General features: G+C 34.0%; 1 protein-coding gene across 1 annotated transcript; it reads right to left on the bottom strand.

Moving 5' to 3' along the window:
* Positions 1–1097: 1097 nt before the first annotated feature.
* LOC129924488 (uncharacterized) lies at positions 1098–22224 on the bottom strand. Its single transcript, XM_056019112.1, has 4 exons — positions 22113–22224; positions 15324–15477; positions 6887–7087; positions 1098–2563 (listed from the first exon to the last, which is right to left on the bottom strand). The coding sequence occupies exons 2-4, from the start codon at positions 15360–15362 to the stop codon at positions 1958–1960; spliced, it is 846 nt and encodes a 281-aa protein (XP_055875087.1). The 5' UTR covers positions 15363–15477; positions 22113–22224; the 3' UTR covers positions 1098–1957.
* Positions 22225–22991: the final 767 nt, after the last annotated feature.

Genomic DNA, 22991 nt, shown 5'->3' with positions numbered 1-22991 from the left:
AGTAAGCGAATACATTCAATGGCACAATTACTTGACGAACGCATTTATATTACTTTAAAATATAACAAATAACTTCTGATTTAAAACCATGGCCTATAAAAATGTATACACAGTCTTTATTCTTACTTTTTATCTCAACAAATAAACGTTGTTTTTTTTTTTTTTTTTTTTTGTAAATTATTAATTAATTAAACAAAAAAAAAAACAACACATATAATATCTAATATATCATTTTATTTCGTCAAGCAACCTTTAATATGTGTCAAGTAGCAGCCTAAGCGTCTACTTTTAATTCTACTTGGCCATATCCTAGCAAATAACTCCACCTATATTCCAGAATTAAACTTGCCATCCAAATAATTAAATGTCTGGCTTACATAAAAGGTAATAGGAGTGGGAGAGACTGATGTCACGACTTGGAGGAAGTGGCTTGTAAACGATTCAAAAGACGGCACCTCATACAGTTAAGTTGTAGACAAGTCACTTTTGAGTTGTGGAATCAACACTACTAGTCGACCAACGTCGTAGCATACGCCGCTATTTTGCAGGGCCTCTGCAACCTATGCGACCGCAGTAAGCCCAGCTTTTTAATAGGACCCGTGCTAATTCTAGGTGTAAATTATTAAATTAAACCATTTTATAACTTATAACAGATTAATTGCGGCCTACTGGAAAACTCCTGAAATAGCTAATATACGAAAAAGTTCATAAACTCTTCAGAAATTTTAAAAATCTTTTGAAAACTCAAACAAATCTCATAAATCTATAGACGAAAATTGTCATTTTGGTGTGTCATTCAGTATAGAAAACGCCGATTATACGCTATTTAAAAAAACGGCAATATGGAATTCCCCCTAATTGTGGGATCTGGTTAAAGGAGCTTTTCGCGCTTCAAACTAATGGAGTTCAACTATTCTTGTAGATAGATTGAAACATTTGGTATATCTGGCAATTGAGCGTAATCTATGTAGGAAATATAATTTCAGCTTTATTCTTATCACATTATGGAAGATAATGACTATATGTACAATGTATGTATAATCTATATGATTGACTTACTTTATTATTGGTTGAATGTATGCTTAAATTCTCATTTAATGCAGTTAACAGTTTCATATTAATATTAAAATAATAAAGATCAATTTGGTGAAACTTTTACAATGACGAATTCAACTTAATTTTCTAGCAGAAGTTGACATTGTATCAGTGACTAAAAAATGTCAATAACAGTATTTAATTGCTGCGGCTTCAACAAGCAGTTTTCAAGATAAATTTCTATGCTTAGGAAAGCATCGCAGTTTAGGCCTAAGATGACCTGCTGGTATTAGACATTTCTGACATAGAAAATTAAATCTTAAGTAAATCACTGTCCAACCACTTTAGTCAATAGACAATGAGAAAACTATTCTAAGTCTGCTGTCATCAATTATTAAATGTATATTTAAGAAAATATATCTGTTGAAATGAATTAAAAAATAATAACTTTAAACTTTTTTTTGAAGTAAGCGATATATCGGTTAATGCTAAGATGGGCTTACTGTTTTAGAATCGGCCATAAAAACAATAGGGAAATTTTTCCTTCACAACATGATTTTTGTTATGTAGAAAAAATGCATAATATGGCCATATAAAATATTAATGGTACACATTGCAGCCAAAGGAAGATTCAGATTATTAATCTCTTATAATTTTATCACCGATCTTATGTTGTTTTTACATTTTATAATGTAAGTTATATTACTTAACATTGAACATTTAGGATATGATGAATTATAAAATGTAATTAAATTTATCCAAAGAACTTTGCAAAGTTAGAATTAGCTCTTTTTAATTCTTTTCACTCTTCCGACCTTTAATTGTTATGTCCCTTTAGTTTCATGTCCAGTAAGTCGGTACAGACATCCAGTCCTCCGTTTGTATTGATATCGATCATGATAAGTTCCTTATTGTCTGTTATTTATACTTCAGTCACGTTGAGATTTATTGTTATTATCACTTCCGGTGGTATAACTGAATCATTAATGGTCATCAGGTAATCTGTTTGGTTAAAACTTACAAACTTACACACAAGTATCTGGCTAACATGTAGACGGTTTCTTTCATATGGTCTGGAGTATCTAGTTTCTAAATGATACGTCCAAATGTCCATATGAAATAAAACATTTTCTAACTCATTTTGATAAGTCACCACATGTTTAAGAATTTCTTCTCCTTCGTTGTACATGTAAAAGTATACGAATTTAGTTTGACTGCTTAAGTCACACAGATTTTGCAAATACAATTTACCGAGCACGGACTCTCTTAGAATGACAACTGGCTCAAGTTGAACAAAATCTGTGGGTGATAGATTTATAGGAAAAAAAGGTCTCATTAGATTAGTAATTATGTTCTGTTCAAATTGTGTTCTTGACATAGACACAGGGGCCACAACAGTTCCTTGAGTGGTGAATATGACTTGTGATTTATTTCCCTTAACATTCTCTAATCTGCAAGGATCATTGCCTTCTTTGAGCACAGTGGCAATTTTATATTTGCTATCAAGTAGTTGAAGTTCAACTTCAATCTGTGATATAAAATTACAAAAAAAATAATATGCATGTAAAAACAAGACTGCATTAATTAATGATTTTCGTAAACGGGTTTTACACTGGAAACGATTATATTAACAAGAAAAACATTTTAAGTAAAATATATTCTAAAAAAGCACCTTTTTTATACAATTCTGTTTTTATTTTTGTAACTAGTGAATGCTAGATAAAAAAACAAGTAACACATTTATCCCTCTCCTTTCTCCTCCCCTTATCAACGAAAAAGGATCCTGTTTAGGCGAATGTATAGCGAATGTATAGATCTACTAGAATTTACACTATTGCCGTGACAGACCTTTAGATCTGGATCTAGAAGACATGCGCGAAATTTTCCTAATCATTTGTTTAAAATGTCAACAAATACGGAAATACCCAAAAATGTTTAGTATGCTCAAGATGTATATTTTCAAGTTTTCTAGCTAAAATTTATTTTTAGCTGCCCGAGAGAGAAATAGACACCATTATTTTTGAGGTATCTGTCCGTCCGTTCTTCCAGTTTATATCTCGTAAACTAGCGCTGTAACTGTAAGATGTACACGACCTTGCCTTGTTTTTCATAGTATCACAGCACATCTTACAAGAGAGTACAAAGCTTCTAGATATTCAGGGACAGACTGGTTATATGGGTGAATGACATGAGGTCCGACACCCGATTGGCCACCGTGAATGCCGAATGGGCCGCTAAGAGGCAGCATATTCCTTACCACATTGTAAGAGGTATTAATATTATCTTCTAATGTCAGAATAGGTCCAAGTTTTATCTTTCTTAAAAGATTAAAAAAAACAACAACTGAACAATGTTAAAACTAACGCATTTTCGATTTAATGTTATAGCCTGTATCATGGGCGTAGCCAGGATTTTTTTTCGGGGGGGGGGGGTTTGGAGGGGAATTTTTTTCTCCCCGCCCCGACCCCCCCCCCCCCGCGAATTTTTTTTTATATGTATTTATGTGTATGTGTGTGTGTGTAAATAATCTTTATTGCATTCTGACACTTCATTCTTTCGGAAGACGTTTATTGTGCCCTAGAATAGGTTCTTCCATAAGTTAGTGGAAAAATTGTAGATTCCCCGCCAATATTAGCAAGGGGGTCTGGGGGAGCGCTAGGAGCTCCGCCAGCGCGGGGCGAAGCCCCGCCACCAAGCACTTTTTCTGACCCTCCCGCGCCGTTTGGCGCATTTGCCGTCAAGCTGTTTCTATAAAATTGTAGATTCCCTGCCATTACTAGCAATGGGGTCTGGGGAGCGCTAGCGCGGGGCGAAGCCCCGCCGCCAAGCACTATTTCTGGTATTGAAAGCCAACAAAATGCATATTCTGAAGTATCTACAGTGCATTTTCCTGCTATTAAAAAGTTTTATTTCAAAAACCTAATGTGCTATTCTTACTGACTTAGACCCTACCGCGCCGTTCGGAGCATTTGACGTCAAGCTGTTTCCATAAGAATCTGTCACTGGTAATGTCTGAAGCCTCTTTCCACCTGCCATGAGGACCTCAATGAATGAGTGGCGTCAAGTTATACTAGAATATCGTTGCAACTCTTCTTATGCGTAATTCATTTTGTCGGAGAACATGTCCCGCAAACCTTATGCGTCGTTCTCTCACAATCTTACTAAAGGGTCGACTCCCAGTTCGGCATAGGATTTCCTTGATTTAAACCCGATCTCTATAACAGACTACTAAAATCTGTCTAAGCCATCTTTGTTGAGCCACAATTAGTGTTTTTCAATTTCGGCAGATGACTATTCACTACAGTTTATTAAGGGAACCCTGCCACTGGTAAAATGTGTAACCACTCTTGAATACGCTCTTGGAATTAATTGACTGTAGTTTGCTTAAGATTTTATATCGAAAAGAGAAGTTTTATCGTCAAAATAATCTGTTGGGGGTTTTCCACCTTAAAATGCTCTGTAGGGGGATCTTAAACTCAAAACCATCTGGAGGTTTTTTTAGCATTTTGAGTGCGTAATTTGCTTTTTTTCTTACACTGAAGATGTATTTTTTAGCCTCAAACCCCCCTGGCTGGGGGTTTAAACTCAAAACTCCTTTGGCTGCGTTCATAGATTTTAGTGTGAGTAATTTGCTTTTATTTATATTGAAGAGGTACTTTTTAGCTTCAAACTCCACTGGAGGGGAGTTTAAACTCAAAAACCCTTTGACTACACTCAAAACATTTTGAGTGCATAATTTGCTTTGTTTTTATTATTAAAGAGGTATTTTTTACCTTCAAACCCCGCTGAAGTGGGGTTTAAACTAAAAACTAAGTCAAAACCCATTTAGATACGCTCATAACATTTTGAGTGCGTAATTAACTTTTTTTTATATTGAAGAGGGGGTTTATCGTAAATTTTGGAGGGGGTTTTAAAATCAAAATCTTCCTTAAAACTGTGCTCTTGTAATGAGGGGATTTTCATTAGCATTTTTGTTTTGTTTTGTTTTATAGAAGAGGGGGGGTTAACTGCAATAACCCCAAGTAGGGGGTTTAAAACTCAAAACCCCTAGTAGGGGGTTTTAAACACAAAACCCCTGGTAGGGGTTTTTAAACTCGAACCCTCCTGGTAGGGGGTTTTAAACTCAAAACCCCCTAGTAAGGGTTTTTTAACTCAAAACCCCATTGGTTGTGCTGGGGCAATTGATGGTTTAGTATTAAAAACTCACATAAAATAAACAAAACCAAAGCAAAAAATCATTCACTAAATTCCGATCCCCCCCCAAGGGGGGGATTTCATTTCGGGGGGGGGGAGGGTTTGAACCCCAAAACCTCCCCCCCTGGCTACGCCCATGGCCTGTATCTTTTTACCAAGATTCTTTTAGGCTTCAATAAACTTATAGAACACACAACAAGTGATCAACAAATAACAAAATGCCCATAGTTCCAGATAGACATACATTTTGTTTAAAAAAATTGGCAGGAATTTTAAAAGGACAAACAATGTTTTCGGTATATTCTCAAAGAGAATTGGATGCTCAACAAATTGCCTTAAGCCCCTTCCTCTCTGTCTAACCATTTTATTTTCTCATACAAACTAACGAGTTGTTTTTTTTTCCTGGTGAGCGTAAATGACCTCAGTGAGTTACGGGACTTAAGTTTGGATTTCTCGATTGAGAGGTTGAGGATTGTGTTTTTTAATATTTGAAGTATTGTAAAAGTAATTATTTTACCGGGATTACTGATTCGTTACATCCGGATGGTACTACGCCGAGAGGTCAATAATCAGAGAGATAATGGCAACTGGGAAACGATGATTTGTTTTTTGTTTCAACCCCACGTTATAACAAAATGTTGAGTATTTGCAGTCCAGATTGTAAGGTAATGCCTGGGCAAATTTCTTGCACCCAGCACGCCCATTGTATGATGTTACTTCACTTGTACGAGAGAAGCACGGCGGCTGAGTGGAAAACAGCTTGGATTCCGATTCGTGGTCCCGAATTCAAACCCTGGTGAGGAATGTGATCTTTATGGCGCACCTGAGTCCACCCAGCTATAATGGGTACCTAGCATTAGTGTGAAAAAAAAGTAAAGGTGGATAGTGGTTGTGCTGGCCACATGACACCATCACTAACGGTGGGACACAGAAACAGGTGACCTTTAATAATCTGCCCGAAATGTCTGAAAGGTGATCTTGTTTTTTCACAAGGCGCAGATAACAACCAGATAACCATAAAGAATAAATCGATTTTACATCTGCCAACTATCATGTAACCTTAAACAATAAATCGATTCCACATCTGCCGATATTCAATGCTCTTGTTTTTTAAATTTGCTCCTAGATCAACAAAATTTTTAAAAAATGTGTAGAATTTAAACTTGGAGAGAAAAAACTACACATTTTTTACTATCATACATTAGTATGTCGGTTAAAAAGCTGCTTATAAAAATAATTTAGTTGAAAATTAACCGCAGTAGTTTCGATATTGAAAGGTGCTTAGTTGTACTAGACACAAGATAAGTATTAACATTTTAAAATTTCTTATTTTTGCCTCCATCTCAAATAGAAAGAATTATTAATGATCAGTAAATGAATGAATGAATTATTGTCCTCATCGGCTTTTAAGTATCTATTTGAAAGTATCTTTTAAAGAGCTATAACAAGAAGAGCTTAGAAATTTTGATAAAAACGTTAATGTACAAAGCATATACCTTTAAAAAAAATTACACTTACTTTATTTTATATCACCCGAGATAACAAAAAGCTAATTGTATTTTGCAATAACTAAAAAAAATATAATATTGGATATCAAAACAAAGTATAATTGTGTGACAACTAGATCTATTCTGTGTGTTTAAATACATTTACTTACATGTAATGTAAATAACTGAATCAATTGAATGTGAGAGAAATTCTTTTGAAATTTTAACCAGGTCTTGTAGTCGTCTTCATTGTCGAGGACAAACATCATATTTAGATTGTATTCGATACCGACAACATCCTTGATGATTTCCACACACTCATCATCTCTTAGATGTTTACCTTCAGTACAATAAATTTGTAAACAGCTGCCCTGTGGGAAAAATACAATTACCAATACTGCATTTTGTAATTATTAAGGACAAAATTGAAAAATTGACAATTTACTATTTGGCTGTCCAGTTCATATTGGCAAGACAATTGCAAACTGGCTGGACATTTCGCAATATGGCTGGCCAGAACTCAAAATGGCATGAAACGGTCGGGCTATTTCAGCAGGAAATGGTCATGATGAGAAAAATGTTTTAATTTCTCAATACTAACAAAACCTATAAAATTACATTATTATTACTTACATCAGGGGCAGACCATTCAGGTTCCAAACATTCTGATTGATTGGTTTTATTTTTATGCTCTTTTTTGCTCTCCACCATGATTGATTCTGGGAAGAAATTCAACCCTATTGACCTTTGCAACTCCGGAAACTTGGATGGCATGTTTTGACGATTATGGCAGCCCTCTTTTATCAGGAGAAGGGGAAAGCGCTTCTGTAATGAAATAAAAGGCTAGACATGTGTATAATATATGGTGCTCTGGCTAATCTATACTTCCAGTGCGCGTGGAGTAATTCTTAAAGACAACCTTTGTGAATAAAGCTTAAACATACACTTTTATTATATAGAGAAACTAATGCAACATGTAAACGAGTTTTTTTTTTTTTACAAACCTTAATATCAACTCACTCTGTCTGTATAGTTAAAAACGTGTGCACGTTATTTCTCCAACACCCAATCTCTGACCAAGCTGAAATATTGCACAATTATTTCTTTTACCTGTCAACAAATTAATCATTATTAAAAATTAACTATTGTTTATTTATTATTTTGTTTGTTTTATCTCAAACAATGGAAACAAATTATATCTAACTGAAGTGTTGGTATAAGCCATTTTAAGCTGAGTTATACCCATTTATATGTCGCCGCTCTAAATGATAATGAATAATATTGTTATAACCTTGCCATCCAAGATAGTGCAGAAAGAAGGTGCACATTATTAGTGACTAGACTAGGAAGGATGTTGACATTATTAGGAGAGAACGATTTCCGCCGAATTGTAGTGCCGAGATGAAGATGCTGTGCTCAAGGCAGATGCCATATGCGTTTGTAATGTCTTCATGTACAAAATATCTTTGTCTCCTAGAGTCGTCTCCTTTCAGTTATTACTATATATAACAAGACAATCTACTCTAATTATAAGTATTTAACTAGCAGATTGGTTTGCAATGTGGTTATTCCCGAGTTCGAATTCAGGTCATTCCCTTTTTAAAAAAAATGCTTTTATAACCAGTTACAGCAAAATCGACCCAGATTCACTCCTTTCCATCAGTTGTCATAAATGTTAGAGAAAAGTGTTATGATCCTAGATTATTGAGAAAGCAAAAAGCATGAAATAGCGCTATGTGTGTAAAAATTGGTAAATATTTTTTTTACAAGTATTATTATATTATATTATATTATATTATATTATATTATATTATATTATATTATATTATATTATATTATATTATATTATATTATATTATATTATATTATATTATATTATATTATATTATATTATATTATATTATATTATATTATATTATATTATATTATATTATATTATATTATATTATATTGCAAGTTCTTATTCTCCCTCGTTATTGTTATTTTCCTACTCAAGCGGGCTTAGCAGAAATTATTATTATCTAGTTTATTGATTTGTTTCATTCAAAATGTTTTGAATCATAAGTTACGTTTATTAACCTTAAAAGGTGAAACTTTTCATGCAAAATAATGGGCTTTGTTGCGTTTCGTTTCTTTGATTAAAAACTAGAATCATAAATTGGGCCGGAATTAACTTTTTTCTTATTTATCTTTGCATTTACGGTTCGCTTTTTAAATTAAACGGACATTATTATGCTATAATTTTATGTGTGCCTGATAGAGAATCAAATTCTGCACAAAAGTACGGGTAGTTGGGATATAACCCAATAAAGGCTACAAAAAGCAAAGACCTGAAATTAGCGATTGAAACTACACATTTAAAGTACTTTATTTGATGAGACTTTTATCTAGGATCTGTGTATTTTTTTAGGACTAGCTTATTTCAAGTACCCGGCATTTTCCGATACAGAATTCCATACACATTGATAATCGTAGTAAAAGAAAATTAATTTTAAAACTTTAATGATTTTTAATGTGTTTTTAAAAAGGTGTTACTGTAATCAATTTTATATATTCGTTATTTATGAATCTCACTTTCTATTTTGTGTCTGTTTTAATTTCTTAATGCTTTCTTGAGTTAAGCGGTCGTGTTTTCTCCTGATGTTTACACCTGATTTCTCTTAACAGTCGTTGTGAGACATTGGTCAAAATAATGCTAACCTTATAAATATATAAAAAAAAAATCGCATGTGAATATATGAATGAATTTGTTTTAGATAAAGTCCAATAATTTTAGTTGCTTTGATTGATCTCACACATGCCATGGACCTTGTCACAATAGTCATAGATCTATAAAATCTAGTTATAATCTGTAATCTATATAATCATAAATATTCATGTTGAAATCAAATTGTAACTATAGAATCAGTAAAGATCTACTTCTAGAATATAGATCTAGGATATAAATGTGGTAGAAACAGAATCTAAGATAATAAGAATTTATTGGCACTCTAGGCAGTCTAGATATAGAGTTTTAGACAGTCTTGAATTCAGGCTAGATTTAAGTGTAGTACATTATATAAACCCATATATACGCTGCCTTCGTGGACCTTACAAGGACCATGATCTCAAAATCGCATTCAACGAATTTGAAAACGATCTCGCCCCTTTCTGTTTATCTATAAACCTTGGGAAAGCAGAAGTAATGTTCCAGAAGTGACCCAATAAAACCTACTCAGCCCTAAAGATCAACGTAAATGGTCGTCCCCTTCACGTGGTAGACCACTTCACATATCTAGAAAGCATAGTATTGAATGGCACCTCGCTTTCAAGGAAGTAGAAGCCAGTAGTGGTTTTTGACGCTTTCAGGATTAAGTGGGCGGAATAGATCGCTCCATCTCTAAACAAAAAAAGTGTTTACCAAGCAGTAATTCTCTCAACCCTTCTATATGAATCTGAGACATGGGTATTATACATAAAACAACTAACACTACTTAACGCTTTCACCAAAAATGCTTGAGCTCCATCATAAACATACGGTGGCCAGACAGCAATACAAACAACGATGTCCTTGCGAACGCCTGTATGGAGTAGTCTAAAGGGACTTCTTATGGTCCGAAAGCTAAGCTGGAAAGGACACGTACCCCGTATGGGGTATTTAATAAAATACTCTGAAAGACACAAAGATAAAGGCACATTCCTCGTCCCATATGCTAGGACAAATTTGTACAAATACTCCTTCTTCCCTAGTGCTATTAGAGCATGGAATGGGTTGCCTGAGCTAGCCAGGAAAACCAGTGACTTGGCAGAATTTAAGTCATTGGTTAATATGCATGACTAAATGCATGACGCGTATGACGTAATCATCTTCTTTTTTAAAGTAACGTCTGTATTATATAAGATAAGAAGAACGTATGCCAAAAACAGTATTTTTTGGTGAGCGAGACAGACAGCTGGAGGTCACTCACAAAGGCCGCGGAATGCATAATTGAGACCAAAAGGAAATCCACTGCCGAGGACAGACGCAGACGATGAAAAACAAAATCTTAATCGACCACAGGCGACAATGGTTATATGCTTGCCCTGGTTGTGGATAAATGTGTTGGATACAGCTGGGGCTGCGTATCGATGGGAATATTGCATTCGAGATCTTCATGAATCTTCGGACTGAATGACAAGCCTTATTATTATTATATTGGCGTTGAAAAGTAGATCTAAAAGTAGAAGTATATTTAATATTGTATAGACAGTAGATCTACTGAGTCTGATCTAGACTAGCTATATAATTATTCTAGATCTAGATACAGACTCTATATAATATAATCTAGATAGTAGATGTAGGCGTATCCTAATTAATGGACTTTAGACAGGTAGAGCTAGATCAACCAATGAAATTGAAGCTTTCAACTAAAATAAGTCTAAATGAATGAATTATTAGTATTTTTCTTAGAAAGGGGGGGGGTCTGGCTGATTATTTTAAAGGGAAAAATACGAAAAGTGGGTGGTAGGCTCTAAAAAGGCTGAAGAACAATGATCTAGATCAGGGGTGGGCCAATTACGACACGAGGGCCACTTGCGGCCCGCCGGAGTGTTTTAAGCGGCCCGCAAACACCTACAGAAATCAGGTGTACCCACAAATTATATACAAAAAAAAAGCAAATATATTAAAAATAAAATAATTTTAAATATTTCTATATCATTGAAACTTCTGATTCTTATTATTTATGACGAAAAGGCTAAGAAACAATGTCTCTACATGTCATTCTAAAAAATTGAAAGTCATCGAAGACTATTCTTATCGGCAATACTTATGAAGAACTGGTTTAAAAGTGTTGAGTTGGATGGAACTAGATGGAAAGTGTAACAACGGATGGCCCCGTGCTTTGACAGAGAGAAAAAATAGTTTTAAATAAATGAAAGAACAGTATCCTTACCATAAACTATAAATAGGAAAAGTTAGCGTTAAGCTGCATTGACTATCAAACTTATTATTGACTAAATTATCTCAGTGATAAAATGTATCAGAGATAGGGGTATTAACCACAAGGTAGTTCCGAGAAGTAGGACCCTACTTAAAGATTTGGAAACTAAACGTTCCGATGTTGGATACCACACAAGAATCTGCTGGCTTAGCATGGGTAAGGTATTAAGAGGAACATTAGATCAAATGTTTGATTGAACCTTAAAGGGCATTAACTGTGACCTTGTTACTAATATTTCTAATGAAGAGCGGAAAACAGACTTCATGTTTTGCTTGATCATGATTCTTTGATTGTGAAATTTGAGGGCAAATTTTAAGAACTTGGAATCAGTTTTCAAAACTCTCAGCTCAGCATTAAGGGCAAACGTTTATTTAGCTCGAGAGGACATACTTCGAAGCAAATTATGACATGGAGTTCCATTGCAGTCGGTTCTTCCGCGTGAGTTTTATGGGTGCCAAAATATTGTATTTCCACACTTTAAAAAACTCTGCTGCTAAATTTTCACAATAATTGGGGCCACATTCACTGTGTATACGCATCATGGGCGTAGCCAGGATTTTTTTTTCGGGGAGGATTTTGGATCCCCCCCCCGACCTCCCCCCCCCCCCCCGCGAAAAAAATTTATATATATATATATATATATATATATATATATATATATATATATATATGTGTGTGTGTGTGTGTGTGTACATAATAAATCTTTATAACATTCTGACCCTTTTGGAAGACGTTTATTGTAGACTCCTCGCCCTTGCTAGTAAGGGGGTCTGGGGGAGTTGGCAGCGCTCCCCCAGCGCGGGGCGAAGCCCCGCCGCCGAGCAATATTTCTGGTATTAAAAGCCGCCGAGCACTATTTCTGGTATTGAAAGCCAACAAAATGCATATTCTGAGGTATATACAGTGCATTATCTTGCTATTAAAAAGTTTTATTTCAAAAACCTAATGTGCTATTCTTACTGACTTAGACCCTCTCGCGCCGTTCGGCGCATTTTCCGGCAAGCTGTTTCCGCAACTCTTATTTTGCGTAATTCATTTTGTCGGAAAACATGTCCCACAAAACCTCATGCGACGCTCTGTCACAACCTTACTAAGGATTCGACTCCCAGTTCGGCATATGATTTCTTTGATTTAGACCCGATCTCTATGACTGACTCCTAAAATCTGTCTAAGCCATCTATGTTGAGACACATTTAATGATTTTCAATTTCGGCAGAAGACTATTCACACTTAATTAATGGAGCCCAAGCCACTGGTAGAAATCTGTAACCTTTCTTGACTAAGCTCTTGGAATTACATGCCTGTATTTTGCTTTAGATTTTATACGGAAAAGGAAAGTTTTTTCGTCAAATCATCTGTTGAGGGGTTTTAAACTAAAAAATCTCTGGTTTTTTTTTTGTTTTGTTTTTAATTCAAAGCCCAATTTAGCTACGATCATAGAATTAGGTGACTGTAGTTTGCTTTAAAATAATATTGAAGAGAGATTTTCATCTCTAAACTTCTGTAGGGGAATTTTAAACTCATAACCATCTGGAGGGGTTTTAAAATTTAAAGAAAAAGCCATCTGGAGGAGAGGGATTTAAACTCAAAACCCCTTTGGCTACGCTCATAGAATTCTGAGTGTGTAATTTGATTTTTTTTTTTATTGAAGATGGGCTTATCGTAAATTTTGGATGGGGTTTTAAAATCAAAATCTTTCTCAACTGTGCTGTTGGAATTTGGGGATTGTTGTTTGCATTTTTTTTGTTTTGTTTTATTGAAGAGGGGGATTTAACTGCAAAAACCTCTGATAGGGGGTTTAAAATTCAAAACCCCCTTTAGGGGGGTTTAAACTCAAAGCCCCCTGGTAGAGGGATTTGTATCTCAAAACCCCCTGATAGGGGTTTTTAAAATCTCAAACCCCCTGGTAGGGGGATTTAAACTCAAAACCCCCTGGTAGAGGGTTTTTAACTAAAAACTGCCTCGGCTGTGCTGTGGTAAGTGATGATTTAGTATTAAAATCTCACCTAAAATAAACAAAATGAAAGCAAAAATCAGTCACTTAAGTCTGTCCCCACCCCCTGCGGGGGGGGGGAAATTTCATTTCGGGGGGGGGGGGGTTTGAACCCCAAGAACCCCCTCCCCCTGGCTACGCCCATGATAGCATTGTGTATTGTTTGAAAATAAACAAGTGTAATTACAAGTCGATGCTAACTGACAGTTATTTGACAACAGTCACAAGGATAAGAACTAGTAAGCTAGTTCCACAGGTCCGGAAAATCATGCACGTGTGTAAACAATTAAATACTTCACATTAAGTACAACTGTACGTTTGTGGTGTAATGTTGTGATGTAAAAAAAAAAAGACAAAAACAAAATTTAAAAAAATATTCGTAAAATTAGTTTCAGAAATTGCTAGTTCTTGTTGTCCCTCAATTAGGAGTGTAAAAAAAATTATATATATATATATATATATATATATATATATATATATATATATATATATATATATATATATATATATATATATATATGCGACCCCCAATAAAAAAAACAATTTAATGCGGCCCTCTATAGAAAAAGGTTGCACACCCCTGATCTAGATCTATTTCTAATTGAAATACAAGACAGGTCCAAACTAATTGATACAAGTTCACATCGTATAAGCTTTTTAAAAGTATTATTTATGTTTTTTTTTGTTACAAAGCTTAGATCAACTATCCGTCTGGTAAAAAGGTTTGTAAACGTTATTTCTGCCATATAAGCTTTGTAAAATATTTATACTCGTATACTCGTACAGATTTACTATTGTTAGTCTGCTCTCAATCATGATTGAATCTAGGAACGAAGCGGGTGTATCTATGTCTAAGTCTGAAGTAAGTCTGCATCATTTCTTGGTTCAGCTTCACGTTTGTAGTTCCGTTCTCAGCATTGTTGCTAATTTTTTGCTATCTACATACTGAAGCACCCAATATATATTACAGAAAACTTTCTAATTAAATTTGATCAATCTGAAATGTAGAACACATGATAGAACGGAAAAAATCCGTGCACTTAAATAGAGGGTGATCTCCGAAACGGAGGTATTATAAGAAATAGAACATCAAGTGTCATCATAGAAAATAAAATAATTCAGAATTATGTTAAGATAATTTTTTTTAAAGGTTTTAAACCAGCTAAATAGAGATGAAATACTTTAAAAACAAAACAAATCTTATTCATGGGGAAAAAAATGTATATCTATGGCCAGATGTATCAGAACTGTAAAATGTATTTCCCTTTAGTAATATCAAACTTAATTAATTAATTAATTACATTTACGAACATTATTAAGGATTTATTCACACTTTGTTGGGAACAATGAATAATGGGGGTGGGGGAAATAACGTGTAAAAAAAATGTACCAGACAAACAGAATGGAAATGGCACAAGCTTTCTAATTTAAAAAAAAGGTTATAACTATATAAAAATCATGTCTAGGGCATCCATTTATTTAAATGAATCCTGCTTTAAGTTTAGGGGTATCATTTAGGCAGTTTCTTTATTATTTTGACAGCAGAAATGTTATTTGTCAAAAATTCGTGTATATCCTGACATAAATAGCTTTCGTGTTTATAGCATCAATAGTGATAATCATTGAAATTGAAGACTACAACCAAATACTTACGAAGTCACAGATAGCACAGAAAATGTTGTTGAACAACATATCCCCGTCACGGTCTCTCACAATAAAACTTTTACTTGACAGCTGAGCACATGCCTTTAAGAGGTCCAAATCTTGATATTCTTTGTATTTTAGACACTTATTGTTTATATCAACTCTAAAGAAAAAACAGACCAATTAGTAATTTTAATTGTTTATAAACAGATAATTTTTTCCTAGTGAATAACAACAGTAGCTACGGTTACAAGAACAAAAAAAACCTTGCCAACTTGTTTGTTATCAAATGGAAAAGGAAAAAAAAAAGTTTCTTTTCTGTATATGACATACAAAAAAATAATAATAAATCTCCATACAGAGTGTAAAGTATGTTAGCATCTAAATAGTTCAAGCGCATACCTAAGTAAAAAGATTCGTTCAATGGCACACCTACTTGATAAAAGCATTCATATAACTTAACTATCACAAACACGGGCGTAGCCAGAGGGGTTATGGTTATACATATTGTTACGTTCTTCTCAATCAGGCCTTCTTTAAACACTGATAAACACACAACACATCTAACACAAGAACGTGACAACAAGAGTATCCAGTGATAACGTGGCGGTTTAATGACAGATACATTAACAGCCAATAAAACACTATTGGCTACACCAACTTGAAATGCTTTAACACAATAGATCTGACTTACTCTACACATCTCTCTCTGTCTACTTCTAGACTTGTAAAGCTACATTTTCAAGAACTCACTTTGTAACACACCGTCCTTACTGCCCTGCTGTCCTGGACTTAACTCTCCTTTTCTGCTACTCCGCAGAATAATATTTATATATATATATATATATATATATATTGTTATAACCCTATTCTCTTCTTCCCTAAACAGGTCAAGCAAGAAGTAAAGGAAAGATCACTCTCTTATTTCTGCGGATAGTCACCCCACGAAAAAAAACAAAATAGGGTGGGGAGAACACGTTTTCACAGCTCGCTACGGATGGCTGCGCGCCGGACTGTCAAACCCTGCCCGCTCCCATCCCATGCGGGAGGTTTGGACTAGGAAGTAAACTATCGTCAACTCTGAAGGAACATCCGAAACATGTAAAACATTTTACAAACACTAAATAGCAGGGCCGGACTTAAGCACAGTGGGGCCCTATTCGAAACGGATTTCGCGGGCCAAGTTTGGGTAGGGAAGCGGACAATACTTAAAATTTAAGAGTTTGTATTAGAAAATAAATTCGTCTATGCATTTTATTCATTCTTTACTAGGTACAGAATTACTTTACCTTATCTTATCTTATATAATACAGACGTTACTTCAATAAAGAAGATGATTACGTCCTACGCGTCATGCATTTAGTCATGCATATTAACCAATGACTTAAATTCTGCCAAGTCACTGGTTTTCCTGGCTAGCTCAGGCAACCCATTCCATGCTCTAATAGCACTATGGAAGAAGAAGTATTTGTACAAATTTGTCCTAGCATATGGGACGAGGAATGTGCCTTTATTTTTGCGTCTTTCAGAGTATTTTATTAAATTTTGTTTATGTATTTGAAGATTATGGTTCAGTGTTTTATGTATAATTGCTACTTTACTTTTGAGTCTTCTGTCCTGAAGGCTTTTTAAATTTAGTGATTTTACTAATGGTGTTACTCTAGTCAAATGGGAATATTCCTTTGTTATGAATCTCACTGCTTTATTTTGTGTTTGTTCCAGTTTCTTAATGTTTTCTTGAGTTGAGGGGTCCCAAACGGAGGATGCATATTCTATTATTGGCCTAACCAAGGTTAAATAACATTTTAGTTTTATGTTCTTATTTGATTTATAGAAATTTTTTTTAATAAATCCTAATGCTTTGTTGGATTTTTTTATAGTTTTCATCAATATGTGGATTCTATGACAGTTTTTCATTTATCATAACACCTAGGTATTTTGCGTTTTTAGTCTGTGTTACTGGTTTGCCATGAATAAGATAAATGGAATTAATTTGTTTTAGTTTTTTTGTTACTCTTAACAACTGACATTTTTCTGGGCGAAAAGACATACTCCAATTTGATTCCCATTTCTGTAATTCATCTAATTCTCTTTGTAAAATATCTGTGTCTTGTGTTGTTTTTACTGTTCTATATATTATGCAATCGTCTGCAAATAATCTGATATTTGTTCCTGAACTAATGCAATTTGGTAAATCATTTATGTAAATTAAAAATAGGAGTGGACCCAAGACTGTTCCTTCAGGTACACCTGAGTTTACTGTTATCGGTGTTGATTTAGAGCCATTTGTTCTCTCCCTATCAGAAAATCTTTAATACACTGATGCAGTGGACCATTAATGCCAAAATATTTTAATTTTTTAAGCAAATTTTGGTGGTGAACTTTGTCAAAAGCCTTAGAAAAATCTAATAAAATAGCATCTATTTGTTTACTATTATCTAAACCTTTTGAAAAATCATTAATTAGTCCTATTAGTTGTGTTTCACATGATCTATATTTCCTAAAGTCATGTTGGTATGGGGTGAGGACATTATGTTTGTCTAAGTGGTTTATGATGTTGCTACATATTATGTGTTTTAGGATTTTACATGTGATGCTGGTAAGTGATACTGGTCTGTAGTTTCCTGAGTCAGATTTTTCTACTTTTTTAAATTTGGGTTGACATTAGCTTCTTTCCAGTCCTTTGGTACTCTGCCCTGGTTAAGCGAAGCCTGAAAGAGTATTTTGAACACTGGGGCTAGCTCATTGCTTAGTTCTTTGAGTAATCTAGCTGGAATACCATCAGGTCCAGACGCTTTATCTGGTTTGGTGTTGGCTAATAGTTTTTGAATTCCATTTTCTTGTACTGCTAAATCTTCTATGTTGTCTACTTGGTTCAAATTAAGTAATATGTCTTTGTCTCCTGGGGCTGAGAATGCTGATGCAAAGTATTTGTTTAGGATGTTTGCTTTAGTTTCATTATCATTATGTATTATGTTATGTTCTAATGGCGCTATGCCTGTTGTTTCCATTTTCTTAGACTTAATGTATGACCATAGGTTTTTGTTGTTATCTTTAGATATTACATTGTTTATGTATTCACTCTGCAGCTGTCTGCTTACTTTTTTGGGTTAGGTGTTTAATTTTTAGATACTTTTTGTAAACTCTTTCTGCCTTGGTTTCTTTAAATTTTCTATATAGGTTTTCCTTCTGTTTACAAAGCTTCTTTAGTGTATTATTAAACCAGCATTTATTTATTTTGTTTGATGTGTATTTAGTTGGTATATGATTTTCTATGATGCTTTTAAGATGGTTTTTAATGAAATTCCAGAGGTCATCAACTGGTTGGTTAATGTCATTTTCTAATAAGAATGTTTGTTGAAAGTTTAATGCAGCTTGGTGTAGTTGTGTTAGGTTACATTTATTCCAGAGTAAGAATTTTCTTTTCGGTTTTGTATTGGCTATAGCTTTTATCTGACTGTATTTTTATGATCTTATGGTCTGATAGACCAGGGATAAAATCATAATCCACTACTAGTCCAGGTCTGTTGGTTAAGAAGAGATTTAATGTGTTGTTTAATCTAGTTGGCTTTTTAATTATTTGATCTAAACTTAGGTTTTGTAAAGTTTCTATGAAAAGCTCATTTATGTCCTTAAGGTTTTGTTGTTTATCTATGGTTAGTGTTTTCCAATTTATATCAGGTAGGTTGAAATCACCCATAATCCAAAAAACTGCATTTTTATTTGTCTCTTGAAGTGTAGTAATCTGATTACATAGTTCCTGCATGTATTCTAAACTAGAATTTGGTGTTCTGTAAATGCTGCCTATTATTAGGGATGTTGAGGTTGTATTAATTTAAGAAATGTAGATTCTATATTTTTTGAGTTAGTTAAGGTAATTTCTTCTGCTATAAGAGTGTTTTTTATTGCTAAGAGAACTCCTCCATGATTATCAGCCCTATCTTTTTTAAAAATTTCATAATTACTATTGAAAATTTCTGCATTATAAATTTCAGGATGTAGCCAAGTTTTGTTCCTGCAATTATGTCTGATTTCTCACATTCTCATAAAATTTCTAAGTCTGCATTTTTGTTCCTAAGGCTTTGAAAATTTATTACTAAGGTTTTATGGTATTTTGGTATTACTTCTTTAGTAGGTTGGTTTAGTGAGGCTGTTGTATTAATTTTAGTAGATTTAGGTTTAACAAGAGTGGATCTGGCTAGTGGTTGGTGAGTTTCTTTAGGGATGGTGTTTAGGATGTGGTATGGGTTAAAAGTGTCCGCATCAAAGGAATTAAACAGTCCTGATGTAAACTATGGTAACCCACACGGTACACAGTTCCATGATGCATCTTTTTTGCCTAAGGCATAATACACAGGTGTATTCATATGGAGACATGATGCATGGTATCATTCATCACAGGTGTCACATTGAATGGCTTTCTGTTTCATGGTGCATACTTTTTTGCTGATGTTGCATCTATCTTTAAATCTTCGAGCCTTGCGTGTATCAAAGTCATACAGTATGTCATAATAATTCTGTTTCCCACATAGATCCCGCTCAATAGCAAGAATTACCTAATGTTTCAATCAATCTATGAGAATTGTTGACCTCATGTAATTCTTCATCAGTTTAAGGCGCGAGAAGCTTCTTTTACCTGATTACACAATTACGACTAATGCATAATGCCGTTTTTTTTTAATAGCGCGTAGGATTGACGTTTTCCATATTGAATGACACCCCGAAATGACAATTTTTTTCTACGTATTTCCGTATATTTTAACGACTTTTTCGTATCTTTTGCAATTTCGGGAGATTTCCAGGAGCTCCTGGTAAATCGACAGGAGTGCGCGGGAAATCTGTTTTAAGTTATAAATTGGTTTTATTTAATAATTTATACACCTAGAATTAGCGCGGGTTCCATGAAAGTGCGGATATTTCGGTCACATAGGTTGCAGTAGCCTAAGACCGGCCCTATATATTGTTATAACCCTATTGGCGTCTCTCGTCCGTGAAGGCTTTCGATCACATGACCCTAACACGGGTCATACTTGCGTGTACTAGCAGTACTGTCCCTTGTCTATCGTTGACCTGTGTAATTGGCCTGAGTAGTGCGTGTGTCAGCTGAAACTACAGTTTACCCTATCACTCCGCCAATAGGGTTATAACAATATATATATATATATATATATATATATATATATATATATATATATATATATATTAATTTTATTCCGCGGAGTGGCAGAAATGTCCCCCTAACCCCGAAAAAAATTCCTGGCTACGCCCATGATCACCTTCTTATCGTTCAATCGTTGTTGTTTTTTTCTATTCAGATTTCTCTTTTCTTTCATTTTTCTTGGTTCAACATTTTTTTTGGGGGTGGGGGTGGGGGGAGAGTGTTCTTTTCTCACTTCTCTTTTATTAGTGGCTTCTATACTCGCTAAAGTTATCGCCTTTTTTTGTCTCATTACGACACACAAAGTGAACCATTAAATAACTAAAACACACAAGAATCCTCAATGTTTTTTAACAACGGTAATTTTTTCTTTTTTTTTTTTATGAAAAAGTTTTAAGTTAACAAAGAAATCTTTCGTCTTTTAAATCTGGTTTAAATAATTTAATCAATAATAAACTTAAAAACTTAAAACAGGAAAAAAGTGGAGAAAACAATCATGAGAAATACTGAGTGATGTAAATTACCTTAAGAAATAACCTAAGGAAAAAAAAGGTCAATACAAATGATGGGGATAATTGTTTGTTTAAAATATATCACTAATTAATGTCAGGTAAGCTATTTGTTTGAAATATATCAGTAATCAATGTCAGGTAAGCTATTTGTTTGAAATATATCAGTAATCAATGTCAGGTAAGCTATTTGTTTGAAATATATCACTAATCAATGTCAGGTAAGCAATTTGTTTGAAATATATCACTAATCAATGTCAGGTAAGCTATTTGTAAAGACAGCAGTTGCCAACTAAAAAATATTGATTAACGATTAATAAAGTTTAAATATTTTATGTACAGAAATTATAACATAACTTTTAATATACTTAGCTAATCAAAACGTTATAAATGTGTACATTGTATGTTTAAAACAAAAACTATTTCTATCTCTGTCCATGAAATGTTCCCTAGTTGTTCTTTTTTTTGTTCAATTTTTTGACGTGAATGTTCAGAATTCGTTCATTTTAAGACCATTTTACAAAAAAAATATATATATTCGGAGCGACTGGAGGTTGCCCGGCAACTAAAATGACATTTAAATTATTGTGTCAGCCTTAAATGGCATAGACTACTTCTACGCATTGCAAATTACTATACAGCCCTTCATGAATCATTTTCTCTTTAGGGCGTTAAACATTTATTTTTCTATAGAGAATAAACATAAGGTGTAAGCTAAAATATTTAAAAAAAGAGAAAAAAAAAAAGATTAATGGTAAATTAATTTAAAACAAAAATGTTCTTTTGTAAAACAATTTTTGTTCATGAATAATAAAAAGTATTATTATTATTTTATAAACAAAAGAATATTCATTCAAGTCGAGCTTCGATAAAGAGAAAAAAAATTATTGTAGTCCTTTGAAATGGTTTCCACTAAAAAAATGTTCTGGTGATGTGGCAGGTCTGCAGCAGTACCGCCGTCTGTCACGCTTTAAAAATTGTATTCTTAATATTATTATTACGATACCATATTTCAAAAACCTGTATTAATGTATCGTACATTTTTTTTTACTGTATATTATTTATAGAAAAAAAGCAATATCAGACAAGACAAGTAGAACTTTTCAATGATAAGTAAATGAATGACTTAACTGCTGATTAAAACACTCCAATGGATGCTCGAATGTAGGGACAGCAATTACGTCCTGAAGAAATGTTTGACTTTTGAGTTGTAGCCTCAGAAATTCGTCAAAAGTCTTTGCTGAATAAGATATTCTGTGATCTTCAAACCCTAAAGTTGTCTTTAGTGAGGTAACCTTCAAGTTTAAAAAAAAAAACATAAACAAATATATTTAAAAGAACACAAAAAAAAACAACAACACAGCTTTAAAAGAAGTGTAGTTGAATAAATAGGTTTGAGTATGTCATGCAATTTTTTTACCTTCACTTAGCCCTTAGTCTGTTAGACAGTTGGGGCACCATGCAAGATTCGTCGACCACCTGTCTTCGTTTCTCTCCGTCTTTTGCCTTAGTTAAAACCTCTTCTATGTTGTCTACTTATCGCTTTCTGTGTCTACCTCTTCTTCTTTTTCCTGGTACTGTTCCCTTAAGGAAGGCTTTTGCCAGCCACGAAGACCTTGTAATATGGCATATATTTTTTAGCTTCCCATTTTTTTTAACATTGTTAGCAGGTCATCATCGGGTCAAATTGCTGCAGTAACCCTGTGTCTAAGGTCTTGGTTTTTTGATGTGGTATTAAAATGTTTTTCTTAGGATCCTTCTCCATTCCATTGCTAGGATTCTCCTTTCTAGCGCTCTGCAGCCAGCGTCCAAGGCTCACAAGCTAATTCAAATGTGGCCATGTTATAGTTTCTCCTGCCGCCTGTAGAAGTTCACCAGGAATGGGTTAGGGTTCTGGCCGATTTTTCCCTTTTAAGGGTTTTCACTGATGGTGTTACTTCCGAGCGAGGAATTTCTATAGTCTTCTATGTTTATCACTGTCGGGACATTTAGTATCTCCTGAGATTTCAA

Source organism: Biomphalaria glabrata, chromosome 2 (assembly GCF_947242115.1).
Source record: "Biomphalaria glabrata chromosome 2, xgBioGlab47.1, whole genome shotgun sequence".
NCBI classification, from domain to species: Eukaryota; Metazoa; Mollusca; class Gastropoda; family Planorbidae; genus Biomphalaria; species Biomphalaria glabrata.
This window is presented reverse-complemented; position numbering and strand designations above follow the sequence as displayed.